A 16,270-nucleotide genomic window follows, 5' to 3' on the forward strand; every position below is an offset into this window, starting at 1 on the left:
TTGGCCAAAATCGAAAAAAAAGTAAGGCTTACCCCTTACATTTTTTTCAAATTTGGCCAAAAAATGAAATTTCTTGAAACTTGCTAGGAAGATACCTCAGGGTCCCTAGAACACGTTTCCACTCCTACATCGGACAGATAGGCCTTTAAAAAGGAAATATTACGTCCACAATTTGAGTTAAAATAGGTCAAATACATGTATATGAAATTTTACCCAATAAGGGCACAATTTTGGCCAAAATTTAGCGAATTTTGCCGGTCTGAATATTAAATCATGCCCCCAAAGCATCCTTAAGCATTTCCGAGTAATTTGGAGAAAATTCATTTTTTGGCCAAAATCGAAAAAAAAGTAAGGCTAACCCCTTACATTTTTTTCAATTTTGGCCAAAAAATGAAATTTCTTGAAACTTGCTAGGAAGATACCTCAGGGTCCCTAGAACACGTTTCCACTCCTACATCGGACAGATAGGCCTTTAAAAAGGAAATATTACGTCCACAATTTGAGGTAAAATAGGTCAAATACATGTATATGAAATTTTACCCAATAATGGCACAATTTTGGCCAAAATTTAGCGAATTTTGCCGGTCTGAATATTAAATCATGCTCCCAAAGCATCCTTAAGCATTTCTGAGTAATTTGGAGAAAATTCATTTTTTGGCCAAAATCGAAAAAAAAGTAAGGCTAACCCCTTACATTTTTTTTCAATTTTGGCCAAAAAATGAAATTTCTTGAAACTTGCTAGGAAGATACCTCAGGGTCCCTAGAACACGTTTCCACTCCTACATCGGACAGATAGGCCTTTAAAAAGGAAATATTACGTCCACAATTTGAGTTAAAATAGTTCAAATACATGTATATGAAATTTTACCCAATAATGGCACAATTTTGGCCAAAATTTAGCGAATTTTGCCGGTCTGAATATTAAATCATGCTCCCAAAGCATCCTTAAGCATTTCTGAGTAATTTGGAGAAAATTCATTTTTTGGCCAAAATCGAAAAAAAAGTAAGGCTTACCCCTTACATTTTTTTCAAATTTGGCCAAAAAATGAAATTTCTTGAAACTTGCTAGGAAGATACCTCAGGGTCCCTAGAACACGTTTCCACTCCTACATCGGACAGATAGGCCTTTAAAAAGGAAATATTACGTCCACAATTTGAGTTAAAATAGGTCAAATACATGTATATGAAATTTTACCCAATAAGGGCACAACTTTGGCCAAAATTTAGCGAATTTTGCCGGTCTGAGTATTAAATCATGCTCCCAAAGCATCCTTAAGCATTTCTGAGTAATTTGGAGAAAATTCATTTTTTTTGCCAAAATCGAAAAAAAGTAAGGCTTACCCCTTACATTTTTTTTCAATTTTGGCCAAAAAATGAAATTTCTTGAAACTTGCTAGGAAGATACCTCAGGGTCCCTAGAACACGTTTCCACTCCTACATCGGACAGATAGGCCTTTAAAAAGCAAATATTGCGTCCACAATTTGAGGTAAAATAGGTCAAATACTTGTATATGAAATTTTACCCAATAATGGCACAATTTTGACCAAAATTTAGCGAATTTTGCCGGTCTGAATATTAAATCATGCCCCCAAAGCATCCTTAAGCATTTCCGAGTAATTTGGAGAAAATTCATTTTTTGGCCAAAATCGAAAAAAAAGTAAGGCTAACCCCTTACATTTTTTTCAATTTTGGCCAAAAAATGAAATTTCTTGAAACTTGCTAGGAAGATACCTCAGGGTCCCTAGAACACGTTTCCACTCCTACATCGGACAGATAGGCCTTTAAAAAGGAAATATTACGTCCACAATTTGAGGTAAAATAGGTCAAATACATGTATATGAAATTTTACCCAATAATGGCACAATTTTGGCCAAAATTTAGCGAATTTTGCCGGTCTGAATATTAAATCATGCCCCCAAAGCATCCTTAAGCATTTCCGAGTAATTTGGAGAAAATACATTTTTTGGCCAAAATCGAAAAAAAAGTAAGGGATACCCCTTACATTTTTTTCAAATTTGGCCAAAAAATGAAATTTCTTGAAACTTGCTAGGAAGATACCTCAGGGTCCCTAGAACACGTTTCCACTCCTACATCGGACAGATAGGCCTTTAAAAAGGAAATATTGCGTCCACAATTTGAGGTAAAATAGGTCAAATACATGTATATGAAATTTTACCCAATAATGGCACAATTTTGACCAAAATTTAGCGAATTTTGCCGGTCTGAATATTAAATCATGCCCCCAAAGCATCCTTAAGCATTTCCGAGTAATTTGGAGAAAATTCATTTTTTGGCCAAAATCGAAAAAAAAGTAAGGCTAACCCCTTACATTTTTTTCAATTTTGGCCAAAAAATGAAATTTCTTGAAACTTGCTCGGAAGATACCTCAGGGTCCCTAGAACACGTTTCCACTCCTACATCGGACAGATAGGCCTTTAAAAAGGAAATATTACGTCCACAATTTGAGTTAAAATAGGTCAAATACATGTATATGAAATTTTACCCAATAATGGCACAATTTTGGCCAAAATTTAGCGAATTTTGCCGGTCTGAATATTAAATCATGCTCCCAAAGCATCCTTAAGCATTTCTGAGTAATTTGGAGAAAATTCATTTTTTGGCCAAAATCGAAAAAAAAGTAAGGCTAACCCCTTACATTTTTTTCAATTTTGGCCAAAAAAATGAAATTTCATGAAACTTGCTAGGAAGACGCCTCAGGGTCCCTAGAACACGTTTCCACTCTTACATTGGACAGATATGCCTTTCAAAGGGAAATATGACGTCGAAAAATTTGAGGTAAAATGGGTAAATTTAGGAATTTTTAGCCAATAATGGCACAATTTGGGCCAAAATTAAGCAAATTTTGCCGGTCTGAATACTTAAACGTGATCCGTAAGCATCAATATGCATTTCTGAGTAATTTGGAGAAAATTCATTTTTTGGCCAAAATTGAAAAAAAAGTAAGGCTTACCCCTTACATTTTTTTTTAAATTTAGCTGAAAAATGAAATTTCTTAAAACTTGCTAGGAAGATGCCTCAGGGTCCCTGTAATGCGTTTTCACTTTACATTGGACAGATATGCCTTGCAAAAGAAAATATGACGTAGACAATTTGAGGTAAAATGGGTAAAATTTACAAATTGTTAGCCAATAATGCCATAATTTGGGTCAAAATTTTACAAATTTTGCCGGTCCAAATACTTAATCGCGATCCCAAAGCATCGATTTGCACATAAAATGGCCTTGTGGGGTACCTCCCATTGTTTCGGTACCCCATAAGGCAGTGTTTATACACGCACAGGAACTCGCGAAGGCAATATCCCCGTCAGGCTTAAAAGCCTGGGGATACAAACAATAACGCATTTGAATTAATACATTTAAAAGATTTTTTGTTAACAAAGTTCAAGATCAAGTAAAGACATAATCACAGCAACTAGTCTTATTTGATGACTGAATTCTTTTATTGGAATAGTTTGAATAAAATCACTTCACAATATCAATATATCTCCCGACATGACATTCCACAAAACAATCATAAAGTAAGGTTATCCTAGGACTTGATTAGATTCAAAGCATTGTTTTTATTTTCTGGTGGTAATTACCTTCATATTTGTATTTGTTTATTGAAATATCACTGTATTATACTTATATTATCCAACTTTGTATTGGTTTATTGCAGAGTGCTTAATAAATGTCAACTGAATGAAATTGAAATTGAAGTTGACACGGAACAATGGGTTACAATGAGTTTCATGCATAAAGTACCCCCTCAACGGTAAGACAGGGAGAGTTGGGGGAGACCACTGGGAGAAATATTCAAATGCATTCCTGAAAACAGCTGATGCTCACGCGAAGATATGCTATGGGTTTGCGCACATTCGGAAGAAAATAAGATTCACCACTGTCCATCAAATCCTGGGAATCCTAACAAGTCAATCAACATTCCAAGCAAGCACAAGTCTGACGTGTGTAATCTCTTCACATACCATCCTGCCCTAGTCTACCCATCTCGTCCTCTGTCAGCTCCATCCCGAGTTCTTTCTTCAGTTTGGCAATCTCCCGTAACTGTTCCTCCTTCAGCTTTCCTGTGAACTCCCACATCGCAATCCTCCGCTCCTGGATGGCCTGTTGCACCAGGGTCTTCTTCTCCAGTGCTCGTCTGGTGACCCGTCGGTTGTATCGGGGCGGTGGGGTGTATTCCAAGTTGAGTTTGTCAAGGAGCTCGTTGGCCAGGTCAAAGTTCCTCCTGAGGAGGATTTTGATGAATTTGCGGCGGCGGTCGATCATCATCATCAATTGGCGTTTGTTGCTCTTATCCTGTGAAAAAAATTTAAAATAACCAAACCCACATTTGCAAGTTGCTGCAAAAAGAAGTCAAATGTAGCATTAAAGCAGGGTGCGATCTTAATTTTTTTTTTTTCACTAGCCAGGTGGCCTACTGAAACAGACTCTTAACTAGCCCGCGAGCAATTTCACTAGCCCGCATGTTTTCTGTTCATAGAGTGTCCCATACACAACAATGTGCATAATAAAACGTGTATCCTGAGGCAATCTTACAATGTAACATGCTTCTAAGGAATAGTTTGACTAGCCCACCGATAATCTGACAAGCATTTGGCTAACTTTGCAAAAACGGTGACAATCCCACCCAAATTACTTCCAAGCGAAAAGGTTTTGTTCCGGTTCTGTTCCGGTGTGCTGCCAAGTGTACGCTTTTAACGACGGTCGCAAGCCTAGAATCTTGACGTTGAATTACTAGCATGAGCTGCGCGATGAGGACGGCACCATACTATTGCAGGAATGCGAATGGACAACGTTGAACAAACGAGGGTGCCAATTGGATACGACCATTTTGGCAGGTAGTGTGTGTAAAGGGTTACATTTTTCCTTGATCAGAAATAATGAATAATAATAAATAAAAAAAACACACCAAATTCGATAAATGGCTGATGAGAAACTAGTAATATACTTTCATTGGCTTTTTTTTATAATGTAGAATTTGTTGTCAAATCTCAAGTTCTTCTTACCCGTGGGAATCTCTCCATGTGTGGGGCCAGGTTTCTGATTGCAGCCGTCAACTTGGCAACTGTAAAAATAAACAAATCAAAGAAACACGTCAGAATTAAAAACAAAACAAAAGCATCACATGTACTGCATTGCAGGTAATGATGCAAGCAAGGCATGGGTAGTTTGCAAATCATGCAGAGCTTTAAAGCACCCCCATAGAATGCTTGGAAATAAAATATTCATCTAAACAAAATGGAGGCATGAAAACCCTATACAGCCATCTGCTAAAATGGGCAAATTACGGTCTACAAAAATGGGCCTTTGGAGTTGATGTCAACGACAGAACATATTACAGATATTCTACATGTACCATTCTGCCACAGGAAGGGAGCACAGACTACTTCACCTGAAGACATCCCCCACTCCCTGTCAATTCCTGAGAAAGAGGAGGGAAAAAATGTTGCAACCTGACACCACTTTTTTCTTCATATATCATCTCAATGAAGGTCATTCATTGCAAAAATTATGATAAGACATGAATCTGGGACTGAGAAACATTTCAAATTTTGTTAGGAAATACTTACAAAATTTTCTTTGACTCTCCACAGACTTTATACACAATTGTAAAAAAAGACATCAGGCGGCAACATTTTTTCCAAGGTTAGTTTTACGGCCTAGGAGGGACAACATTCCATCAGTGAGAATCTCATGTCACCCATGACCCGACAACGATTATTCCACACAGACATGCTCATGTGATGTCTTCAATAGGGCGGTGCCTGTCTGTCAGAAGAATGTTCCGTCGCGACGCAGAAGTAGAAATTCTTCTCTTGCGACGGTGAATTTTTTTTTGCACCAACTGATGTCGATTGTCTTAACATCATCACAATTAAACCCAGGATGGAAAAATTGCCAACTTATATGATCCCGACTGTCGTAGCTCAGGCGCAGCTTGATCCTGAAAGGTCATCGTGTGTCATCGCAAAGTTGACCTTACAAACATTTACAAACAGTAAATGACCTTCATCGATACTTACTGTTTGTTACCAGGAAGTTGGTGAATCCAATTTCTGCTTGATCAACTCCAACTTGCCCCAAGGTGTCAGCTTCTAGAACCTTCCTTATTTCACTCTGTAAAACAGGAGAAATGTCCATTAACCCTAACCGCCCTAACCAAATTCCTTCAAAATCCGCTTTGCCAAAGTGGAGGAATTAGGAGGATTGAGGTTACATACATGGCGAAAGTGCGTTACTGATTTCGTAGGATGCACTTTTTCAAGGTCTAGGGCCGGACCTTGTGTTGTTTTTGCTCAGCCATATATAAATACAGGCCTGGATTATGCTTGAAATCCTCCATACTGCTCCAGGATGTCACTGGCCAAGCCTCAACAAATTGACAGTCACTGCCGCAGGATTTTGCAGGATTCAGGCAGTGGTCACCCCTCCACTGACTATATTCAAGAAATAATGGGAGGATTTTGCAGGATTGCAGCTACATCCTTGCAAAAAGGCCTATATAGGGAGTTAAGGTTAACAAAACTTTTAACCATTTAATAATCAGTACTTTAAAGCACAGCTGAATTTAATTCAGCGTGTTATATCTTAGGCAGTTAGGGGTCGTTTCAAGTCAATTGTTATCAACCTCTGAGTTTTCACATGTTTGTCTCAAGTGGTTTGTCACAAAAGGCTTCCTTTTTTATTTCAAACGTCAAACTATTTCACATTTAGATAGGAAACACTGTCGCTATTTTCCATCACGCATGCCACTCACCCCTTTGGCAAATTCCAGACTGAAGATTCTTTTAACACTCTCATCAGCGCTGAAAACAGACAGTTTCAAAAGTAAATCAATAAATATAAATATGTATAATTTTAAGCACATTGCACATATACATTGTACATGTTGCCTAGGGGCATGTGAGGCCTAGTGGTTGGGATTTGCAAATCATGATCAGAGGGTCAGGGGTTCAAATCCAGCTGCTGGCCGTGTGTTGTGTCCTTGGGCAAGCCACTTCACCCCACTTGCCTCTCTCGACCCAGAGTATAAATGGGTACCGGCATTAGCTGGGGAGTAACCTGTGATGGACTGGCATCCCATCCAGGGGGAATAGAAATATTCGCAGTCATTTCATGCCAAGGAAACTGGACATAAACACTGGCCTGATGGGCCATATTGGCTTGTGACAGACTGCATGTACTTATGCGTAAGATTTTTAAGTGCTGTTGTTATTTGAATCAGGAAAATGCACAGAATCTAATGGAAAACGGAACAGAAATTTGAGCTTCAAATCAATTACATTCCCATGATGTTATATTTCCATGGATATTTCTTTCAATGATTTTCATGTTGTCCGGTCTTTTGAAGGGAAACAAAAAAGGTCACCTTTTATAATCACATTATCTCAAAAAAGAAAAAAAATAATAATAAAAAATAATAAAAATGTGTGAATGAATCATTAAATATTAAACGTTTACAAAAACAGACTTACTCCTGGAGTTCTGTGACTTCCTCAAAGCCATGCTGCAATCGGGACGGATCCAAACCCAAATACCTGTCAAAGGTTTCTGAATTAACAAAACAAAAACAAACTCTGTTGTATGAGTTTAAATCTAACTCATTTTACATATTAAATTTCAGTTACTAACAAGTGTTTTGATATTTAATTAATCCAAGTCCAATAACTTAACAAAGAATCAACAAAACATTATTAATTTTGGTGTGTATGGGGCGGGGCACTGTTCACAGTGAATGGAGGCTGTCGACGCTGTCAGACAATAAGTTGCACTTTTAGTCGTTGCACATTTGAATCGTGCCAAAAGAAACACCCTCTTGCCTAAAAGTAAATGTATGAACCTACCCCCCCCCCCCAACCTTCCCCCCCCCCCCACCCCCCGGGGAATTGGTAACCAATATCTTCCAAATATGACTTTTGCTTTTACTCATGTTCAATCTCAACATTCACAATATATCCAAAACAGAAAACTCAATACACCTTGTAAGACAGTAAATGACAGCCTACCTACGTGTTTTGTACATGTAATGCATGAACTAACGTTAGAATACTTCAATTCAGAGAGAAAATTAAACACGGATTACCTTTTTTTACTCTTCTGGCAAACTTTGATGTTGCTTTGGATGCAAACTGCCTAGACACTATGGAGATAATCAACAGAATATTGAATACTTAATCAGTTTTTTTAATACAGTGTACATGTACATGTAAATATTTGCAAATGGCTCAAAAAAGGAATTTTGTGACTGACATTAGGCCTTTAGCGTCTCATTATAACATACTACTGGTAAAAACTACATCTGCTACAATTTATTTAATTATTTAGACCAAAACACATGTACGTTGTAACTCAATTGGTTAAACGTACATGTAGCCATAGTGACAGTTGTTGATCAAGTTTTTGAAACAAATTCTTTTCCTTTTGAATTAACAGTTTTTTCTTCCTTCCAAAAACAAAGAACATTGCACAGCCCGTCCAAAAAAACTGCTGCAAGTAGATACACGCTCTGTGTCCTTGGAATATTAAAAAATGTTTCATGATGCTTATATAATGTTATTGTTAAACCTGGGATATTCAGCTTTCAAATGCTATTTATTTTATCAATTTTGCTTTTGCCAAACCAGAGTATGGTCCATTGAACACAACCGCCATGACCGCTGAAGAGTGAAGCGGTGGTCTGGATTACTACTTTTTTTAGACATTCTTTCCAATATCAACACTGGAAAAACTGTTGCAACCTGACGCCACTTTTTTCTTCATATATCATCTCAATTTTAAGGTCAGTCATTGCAAAAATGATAATAAGACATGAATCTGGGACTGAAAAACATTTCCAGTTTTGTTAGGAAATACTTAGAAAATTGTCTCGACTTTCCATAGACTTTGTACACAACCGCTGTAGCATGTGAAGTGGCGTCAGGACCCAGGTTGCAACATTTTTCCCTAAACAGTAACACTACAATAAAAAAGCGCATACAAATGTTCATGTCAAATGTTTACCTACCATTTACTTGACATAAAGGAGGGTGGTTACGTAGTAGGAGTAATCCCGAAGCTTCTGAGTTATTTTGCCAGCAATGATTTGTCACGTTTGTGCACGTCTTCATGGTTTGTACTAGTTGTACTGCATTCATCATGGTCGCGCGACTAGCAATATCAACCACTATTCTTGTTGTCACTTTTCGACATATTTGTCGACAAATCTCACTGGCACAGCCCAGTGCCGTTACTCTTCCGAACATAATTCAAGAAGGATTTGGGAACCACTCAATCAATATTATTAAAATATCGACTGAAAAATTATGAGCATTGAAGTTCAGCATTCACACATGGAGGCCGCCATCTTAAAACGCCAAACATAGCGCCCTCTGGAGATATACACTGTCCAAGAGTAATCATTTCTCTACAGAAAAAAAAATCCGGCCCGTCCGTTCTTGAACAATGTATTCCCTTTTTTGAAGTGGACCAATGATTGCCGTAGGAATATGATTGGAGTGGGTCTATTTCCTTATAAAAAAATGTGGGGGACCTTGTTGCTAATTTCTTGTTAAACATGTTATTTTATCAGGGCTACATATTTGATTTATTGTCTTAATATACCGTTCTCCCGCGTCTTTGAAAAGTATCCCAAACATAGTTTCGCAATTATTTTGATATCTTGTAATTTTTTTCAAGGAAAACGTTAATGGGCTATTATTAAGCTCTTTTTACACACCCTTCCCCCTAAAATGCAAAACAGCAAAATGAGTTGTTCGGATCACCATCCGTAAAGACTTCTGTCAACGCGGATCACGTACGATCTGCCCAAACGAAGTCGGCCTTAAGTGAACAAAAATAAAACACACTTGTGGAGACGGGTCAACCCACCTTGGAAATTCCTAGTTTTTGAGTAAAATCCATATATCTATTTCGTGAAAACCTTGTGGAGACCTATTCATCTATAGAAATTGCCCTGTGGAGACCTATACAATCTTTTGTTCCCTATTGTGGAAATGTCTCCACAAGCCTACAAATTTGCGCTCGACGGATGCCCGTTTCCCTCCGGAACAGCTCCGTTACACACACATTCATACAACCGACACATGAAATTGTTGACTGTCGAAATGGTTCTATCTTAAAGGGTTGTTCAATAGCTTTCAATTGATACCATAATTACACCTTTTTAGTCGCAGATGACTGAGCACCATTGATTGCAAAACAAAGGCCAAAAAACTCGTTTTCCAAGTGTGCTGAATAAATGGTGAGTTAAGCTGTCGGAAGAATGCGCTGTCACTGTGGACAGTGCCCTAAAAGGGTGTGACAGATAATGTTGTTGCATAAAATGGTACATAATAACGCTGTCCATTAATGATTGGTCGTTCCAAAGATTTTGTTAATCATCACAAAGCCAAACACCTACTTTTTCCAAGTTTACCTGATTCAGTGGCAAATTGAGCTGTCCAAAAAAGTGCGCCGTCGCAGTGGATTATGTGTTGAGTGTGAGGAGAGAGACATGTTGAAAGTGCTTGAGCATAAAATGGAGTATCAGTTTCATGATTAAAGCAATCATTTCAAAGAGATTTTGTTTACTCATTAAAATAATAACTACCTAATGCAAAAGTGTCCTCAAAACTAATTAGCCTGGGCGTTTGCCCAACTTGGCATGGTTTAGGCGATGCCCATTACAAGCTATGTTTTACCGATTTTTGATATTGCTAATTTGTGATGGAAGAGAAAATCTTTGGAATGATTAATAATTTATGGACAACATAAGGTACCGTTTTAAGCAACAACATCTCCAACAAAGGCCTACACCCTTTAATGCACTGTCTACAGCTGCGACAGGGCAGTCTTCTCTGACAGCTTAACTCACCACATATTTCAGTAAAATTGGAAAAAGATGTGTTTTTGCCTTAGGTTTGCAAATAATGGTGGTCATGACAGCCATCTGTTACTGAAGAGGTGTAATTGTGGTATCAACTGAAAGTTAATGAGCAAACCTTTAAGGTAAAAAGATCGTGATGTAGGCCGTGAAATAGACTCCAAAGAGTGACATACTAGGTTCGATTACAGATTTTCTATGCTCGATTTTATTTTTAATTTCATCAATGAAAACCCATCAGCTAAAGACAACTATACAATGACTCTCATGCCTATCAATATCGTTATCCCTGGAAATTCAAGATCAACAACTTGCAATCAATTTTGTCAGACACAAAGCGCAGTCAAGGCCATGTTAATTCTTGATACCCATTCACAGTTCTCATATCGTCTGGTTTTACATCATAATTCCACGACGTTGTTTCGACTTCAATGTAGAAAGGCCAGCGACCTTCAAACATTTTATCACTTGATCTGGCCTTAAAACATTCAACGAAAAGGCCTATTTAGGAATCGGGCCCAATTTCTGAACCTCATTGTGGCGTTAATGAAAACAAATTCTATACCAGCCTGCCTTTTACATCCGAGTGTTGTAGTTTATGGGCATAAAGAATTTAATTTCAGTTTAAAAGTTTGGTGTTGATCACATTATTTTTCTTTGATGTCAAGGGCAATTAAGCACCTTGAATTCGCCTTTGATTTGTCATACTTAATTATTCGATACACGTACAGGTTCAGTTGAATACCATAGTAAACCAACCATTTACATTCTAAGTGCAGCTCACGACGTTGTATGGTGCGGAATATGGAAAAAAATGTATATAATTAACCTTGTTACTTCAACATCTATCACGCGATAACTCATAACATTGAATTGAACTTCTTGTGTAGGTATTTTTTTCACAAAGTACACTAAATCAAATTATCTAAAACGTACGAAAGCATTGTTTTGAGAGTAGTACAGAGTGAATTCTGCCTCCCACCGTGACGAGGCACTACGGCGACGAGGATCGCAGACTAACTGCGACCCTTTACAAAAAAGCTATTAAGTTAAAGTTTAAACTAAATTCTCTCAAAATAACATGTAACAAATCACAGGTAACGCGGTACCCTAACGCGATCTATCTGACCGTTACTCATCCTCATCACTTCGTCTGTAAAGCGATCACTGATATCCACATAAGGCACTTATACATATACCTTTAATCTAATAGCATTTTAAAAGCTGATTTAAATCTACATGGGACAGGACACAATAATTAAAGGTCATTCATAAATACCTAAGACAGTTTACCCATTCCAATTGGTCGAGAGCCCGTCACGTGGCCGGTCTTAAACGGTTGATAAAGACCTGCTGCACGGAGGTGTTTAAGACCGGCCAGAAATGAAGGTGGCCCCTGAATCAGGACAATAAATTTGTGCTTTCGAAAATGTATTGTTTAGAAGTTGTATGTTTTGAAATTCGAAAAACAACAACTTTTGGAACATTTTATCAATTTGTCTACGTTTTTGACCAAAGAGGTATTTATGAATGGGACTAAATATGGTTGACCGGTTTAAACAGTATGTTTAAGATCGGTTTGGAGTTTGGACGCTGATAATGGCCCCAGCCTTCGCTCGTGTCACTATCAGCGTCCAGACTCCAAACCGGTCTAAAAAATACTGTTTAAAACCGGTCAACCATTAATTCCCTTTTTAAGTCGAAAAATGGCCCTCTTCATGTCTGCCGCTGGGGGCGCACTTTAGTATCTGCAACCAAGTAATTCAAATCGCATGCAGATGTACCGACCCCAGGCAGTAGGCTGCAGGCGGATGTACCTCGCGTAAACAGCCGTCGGGAACATGGAGGTCTCCACAGTGTAACGGTCGGGTGGTCCATTGAACTGAAAAGTCAAGAAATAGTCAACACTGTTCTATCTTGTCTAAAACCTCGACACTGCTTGACGGTGTTTTCCTAAAATAAAATCTGATCTGGTCTTAGTCTAGTAGACAATTGGGCAAGCCTGTGAAGCTGGTCTTTTCACGCATCTGTGTACACAATTGGCCGGATTTAGCCCATAGGGTGGCGTACTGGGTAATCCTAAACGATAACACTACCCGGCTCACAGGATGTAGCCAGCCAGCCAGCAGCCAGTCAGCCGGGGAGCCGGGCGGGGAGCCAGCCAGCCAGCCAGCCTGTCGGGGAGAAAGACGGGGAGTCAGACAGTCAGTCAGTCGGGGGCAAAGAGCAAGGACACTATGGGACCAACCACTGCAGAACTTACCACTGCATCTGCTGTCCCTGCTGCATTTTGCACCGCAGTCCAGGTAACGCCATCATCACCATACAGAACTTTATACTCGTTAATCCACACGCCATTTGCAGAGGCTGGTCCGCACTGTACTCCCGTCACGTACACCTTCCCGCCAAAATCAACTTGGACCCATTGATTGGCGTCAATGTTGCCGAAGCACAAACCTTTATGCAAAAGAAAACGAATCAAGACAGAGTCATGACCAGCCCCCAAAAAAAGTTATTTCAGTCCAACATGGATAATGCCTGATAAAAGTATTTTTTGAAGAATAATTATTAATCAATCCGTCTCCTTCAGAAAAATACATAGGACATCATATCAAAATCCTATGGAAATAGAGCTAATACTGTTAGGGTTGGCATTTTTTTTGGGCGGGGGAGGTTCGCTGATCAAGGCCTCAGTACAGTAAGCCTTTCATTAACACTTTTCCTTGAAGTTAAGCTTTCGGCAAAACCTAAAACTGAGGAAGAACTCTGCAGTGAAACAATAATATATACACAAAATAACAGGTACATGTAATTACAAAAAATTGCATGTTTTACCGTTTTGATTGATTCGGATCGAGCCAATCTGGAATCCATTATTGGACGAGACACTTATCTTGTTGTCTGGTATCAAACCACTTGCCATGCCCATAGGACCATCGTTAGCGGTGTTACAATCTGAACACAAACCGAGAAATAAAACTTGAATGAAAATCTGTCCCCGTGTAAATAAGAACATGAAAAGGTGTTAATGGTAGACATTATTAATACATAAATATATATATTTTTTCGTTATCGTGAGTTGACTGGTGGGACTCGAACCCACGATTTTCTTCAGAAGAACTCAAAAACTGAAAATGTATAACAATGATGTTTAAAAAAACATTTAGACGCAAATTCCATCAATTTTGTTCAAAAATCATTCTCAAGAATTCGAAACAGTCAGATTTTTTCTATTCCCCCTGGAAAACTTACCACCAGTGATCAGAGTTGTAAGCTCCATTTCTGTTGTCTGTGTACTAGTCTGTGATATAAAAATATTCAAAACAGTCAAGCGCATCCAAATATTTGTGGTTTTGACAACGTAAATAATCATCATGATGTTACCATGGTTACTTATACTGCGGAGTAACAATAGAGCTATATTAATACATAGCTGCTTGGGAGTAATTAAAGTTCCGTCAATCCTGTGCTCACAGACGCGGAAGGTAATTGTGTCGCTTTTCACTGAATTTTGCGCAATCAGACGGTCGGCCTCCATTAAACGTTAACGATCAATATCTTATATGGGTTGCTTATTTGCTGTCCGGTCCGTTCTCATTATTGCTGTCTTTTAGCAATTTATGAATTAGGCGATACTGCTCAATGTAACATGTATTGCATGTGGTAATTTAACTTGATTAAGGTATATGAATTAAAGTCGAAGTCGTCCGAGGTATTGTACATTTTCACAAAAATATGTTTTTGTAATCTGTTTTCATTCACTTTTAGGGAGCCAGACGGCCAATTTTGATTTAACATTAACATAAAAACAGTAAAGTGCTTCCAAATACTAAGGTTTCGGCATCATAAACATTCACCATGATGTGTTACCATTGTTCCTCATACTGCAGATTAATTCAAGTTCTGTCAATACTGTACTCACAGACGCAGAAGATAAATCTGTCGGTTTTCATTGAATTTTGCGCAATCAGACGGTCGGCTTAGATTAAACGTCATCGATCGATATTTTGTTAAGTTGTTTTATTGTCTGGTCTGTTCCCATATTTCTGTCTTATATAGCAATTGATGTAATTAGCGATACTGTTTAATGCAGCCCATTGTACCAGGATTATCCAACAGGGCGTTGCGTAGGCTCACAGGTTACAAGCGGAAGAGATGCAGAACCTGTATGGCCTGTGGTAATTGAACTTGATTAAAGTATATGAATTAAAGTCGAAGTCATCCAAGGTTTTGTATATTTTTACAAAAACGTACAGGGTTTTGTAATCGATTTTCATTCACTTTTGCGTAGCTAGACGGTCATTTTTTATTAAACATGTGCCCGATCGATTTTGTATGACCTGTTCGTTGATTTAACGGGCCATTCATATCATTAATGAAGCTATTTAATGTTTGGCCTATGGATGGCTTTTAACCTTTGACGAAAAAGGTATCAAACTCCATATTCTCCAGAATTATACTTTGGAATTTTAATCAACTTCAGGGGGAAAAAATAGAATTTGAATATTTATCTGTAGGCCTACATTTTGTGAGACTTCCAAAAATGTGGGTTTTTGTTTTAATTGTTCAGACGAATAGAAAAGCGATTAGTATGTCATGAAGTTTGGAATAGTTTAAACTTTGGAATGAAAAGTAGGCGACTTTGTAGCGTAGGGCCCTCTTTGGTTTCGACCAATTAGAGTCAAGGGTGTTTTATTATTATTCCAAAATGACTTTTTCAACTAATAACAGACATCTCTTAATTCTAATGACAAACTTACAACAGACTTCTCTTAATTGTAATGACATTTTAGTGATTTTAAACACTTTCTTGTGGTAAAAAAAAAAAATCAGTTTTCTTACGTATTTTCCAGTTGGTGTCATGCGAATACACGCGGTTTTGCGTGTTGACTGAGCGTCGCTGGGATCGCCATCTCTATTTTTTCCGAGTTGCGTTCTGTAGTCTTTATGGTCGCTTTACCCAAAAATGTCCCTCAATAAAACCATGTCATCTATCTACGGTAAAGGTACCTATTGGTTTGTAGTCCATGAATATCAGTAAATATTTGTGTCCCTTATATGGTTCAGGGCCCTACACTACACAATCGCCGAAAAGCGAAACAATTTAAAAAAAATTGTTTTTAATTAAACAAGTGAAAAAAACTTTGATTTTGACCTACCGTATATTTGGCTGTAGTCTGAACACCCAATCCATTCAAATCCTCCGCTTCGAAGTGTGTGAAATTCCCACTCGGCTGAAAATCTCCGGGAAAATCATTCTTGCCCGCGTCGGAAAGCTGACACACCCGGCTGACACGGCCGAAGTTGAAGGAGCGGCACGCCGCGTGCTTGAGACAAGAGACGGAACATCGGATGGGGGATTTGCTCGCAAATTCCTCGATGGTATGA

The 16,270-nt window shown here is 38.3% G+C and overlaps 2 protein-coding genes across 2 annotated transcripts; both read right to left on the reverse strand.

Annotated features, from left to right (window-relative positions):
• Positions 1 to 3,627: 3,627 nt before the first annotated feature.
• Positions 3,628 to 9,388, reverse strand: LOC119730265 (28S ribosomal protein S15, mitochondrial-like). Its single transcript, XM_038203074.1, has 7 exons — positions 9,026 to 9,388; positions 8,105 to 8,161; positions 7,497 to 7,572; positions 6,779 to 6,827; positions 6,045 to 6,138; positions 5,028 to 5,086; positions 3,628 to 4,317 (listed from the first exon to the last, which is right to left on the reverse strand). Exons 1-7 carry the CDS (start codon positions 9,261 to 9,263, stop codon positions 3,979 to 3,981), a joined length of 912 nt encoding a protein of 303 aa, XP_038059002.1. The 5' UTR covers positions 9,264 to 9,388; the 3' UTR covers positions 3,628 to 3,978.
• Positions 9,389 to 12,623: 3,235 nt separating this feature from the next.
• LOC119730586 (lactadherin-like) lies at positions 12,624 to 14,191 on the reverse strand. The gene is made up of 4 exons (XM_038203567.1): positions 14,135 to 14,191; positions 13,718 to 13,837; positions 13,146 to 13,339; positions 12,624 to 12,764 (listed from the first exon to the last, which is right to left on the reverse strand). Exons 1-4 carry the CDS (start codon positions 14,160 to 14,162, stop codon positions 12,624 to 12,626), a joined length of 483 nt encoding a protein of 160 aa, XP_038059495.1. The 5' UTR covers positions 14,163 to 14,191.
• Positions 14,192 to 16,270: the final 2,079 nt, after the last annotated feature.

The sequence above is a fragment of the Patiria miniata genome, unplaced genomic scaffold (genome assembly GCF_015706575.1).
Source record: "Patiria miniata isolate m_02_andy unplaced genomic scaffold, ASM1570657v1 HiC_scaffold_22, whole genome shotgun sequence".
Taxonomy (NCBI): Eukaryota; Metazoa; Echinodermata; class Asteroidea; order Valvatida; family Asterinidae; genus Patiria; species Patiria miniata.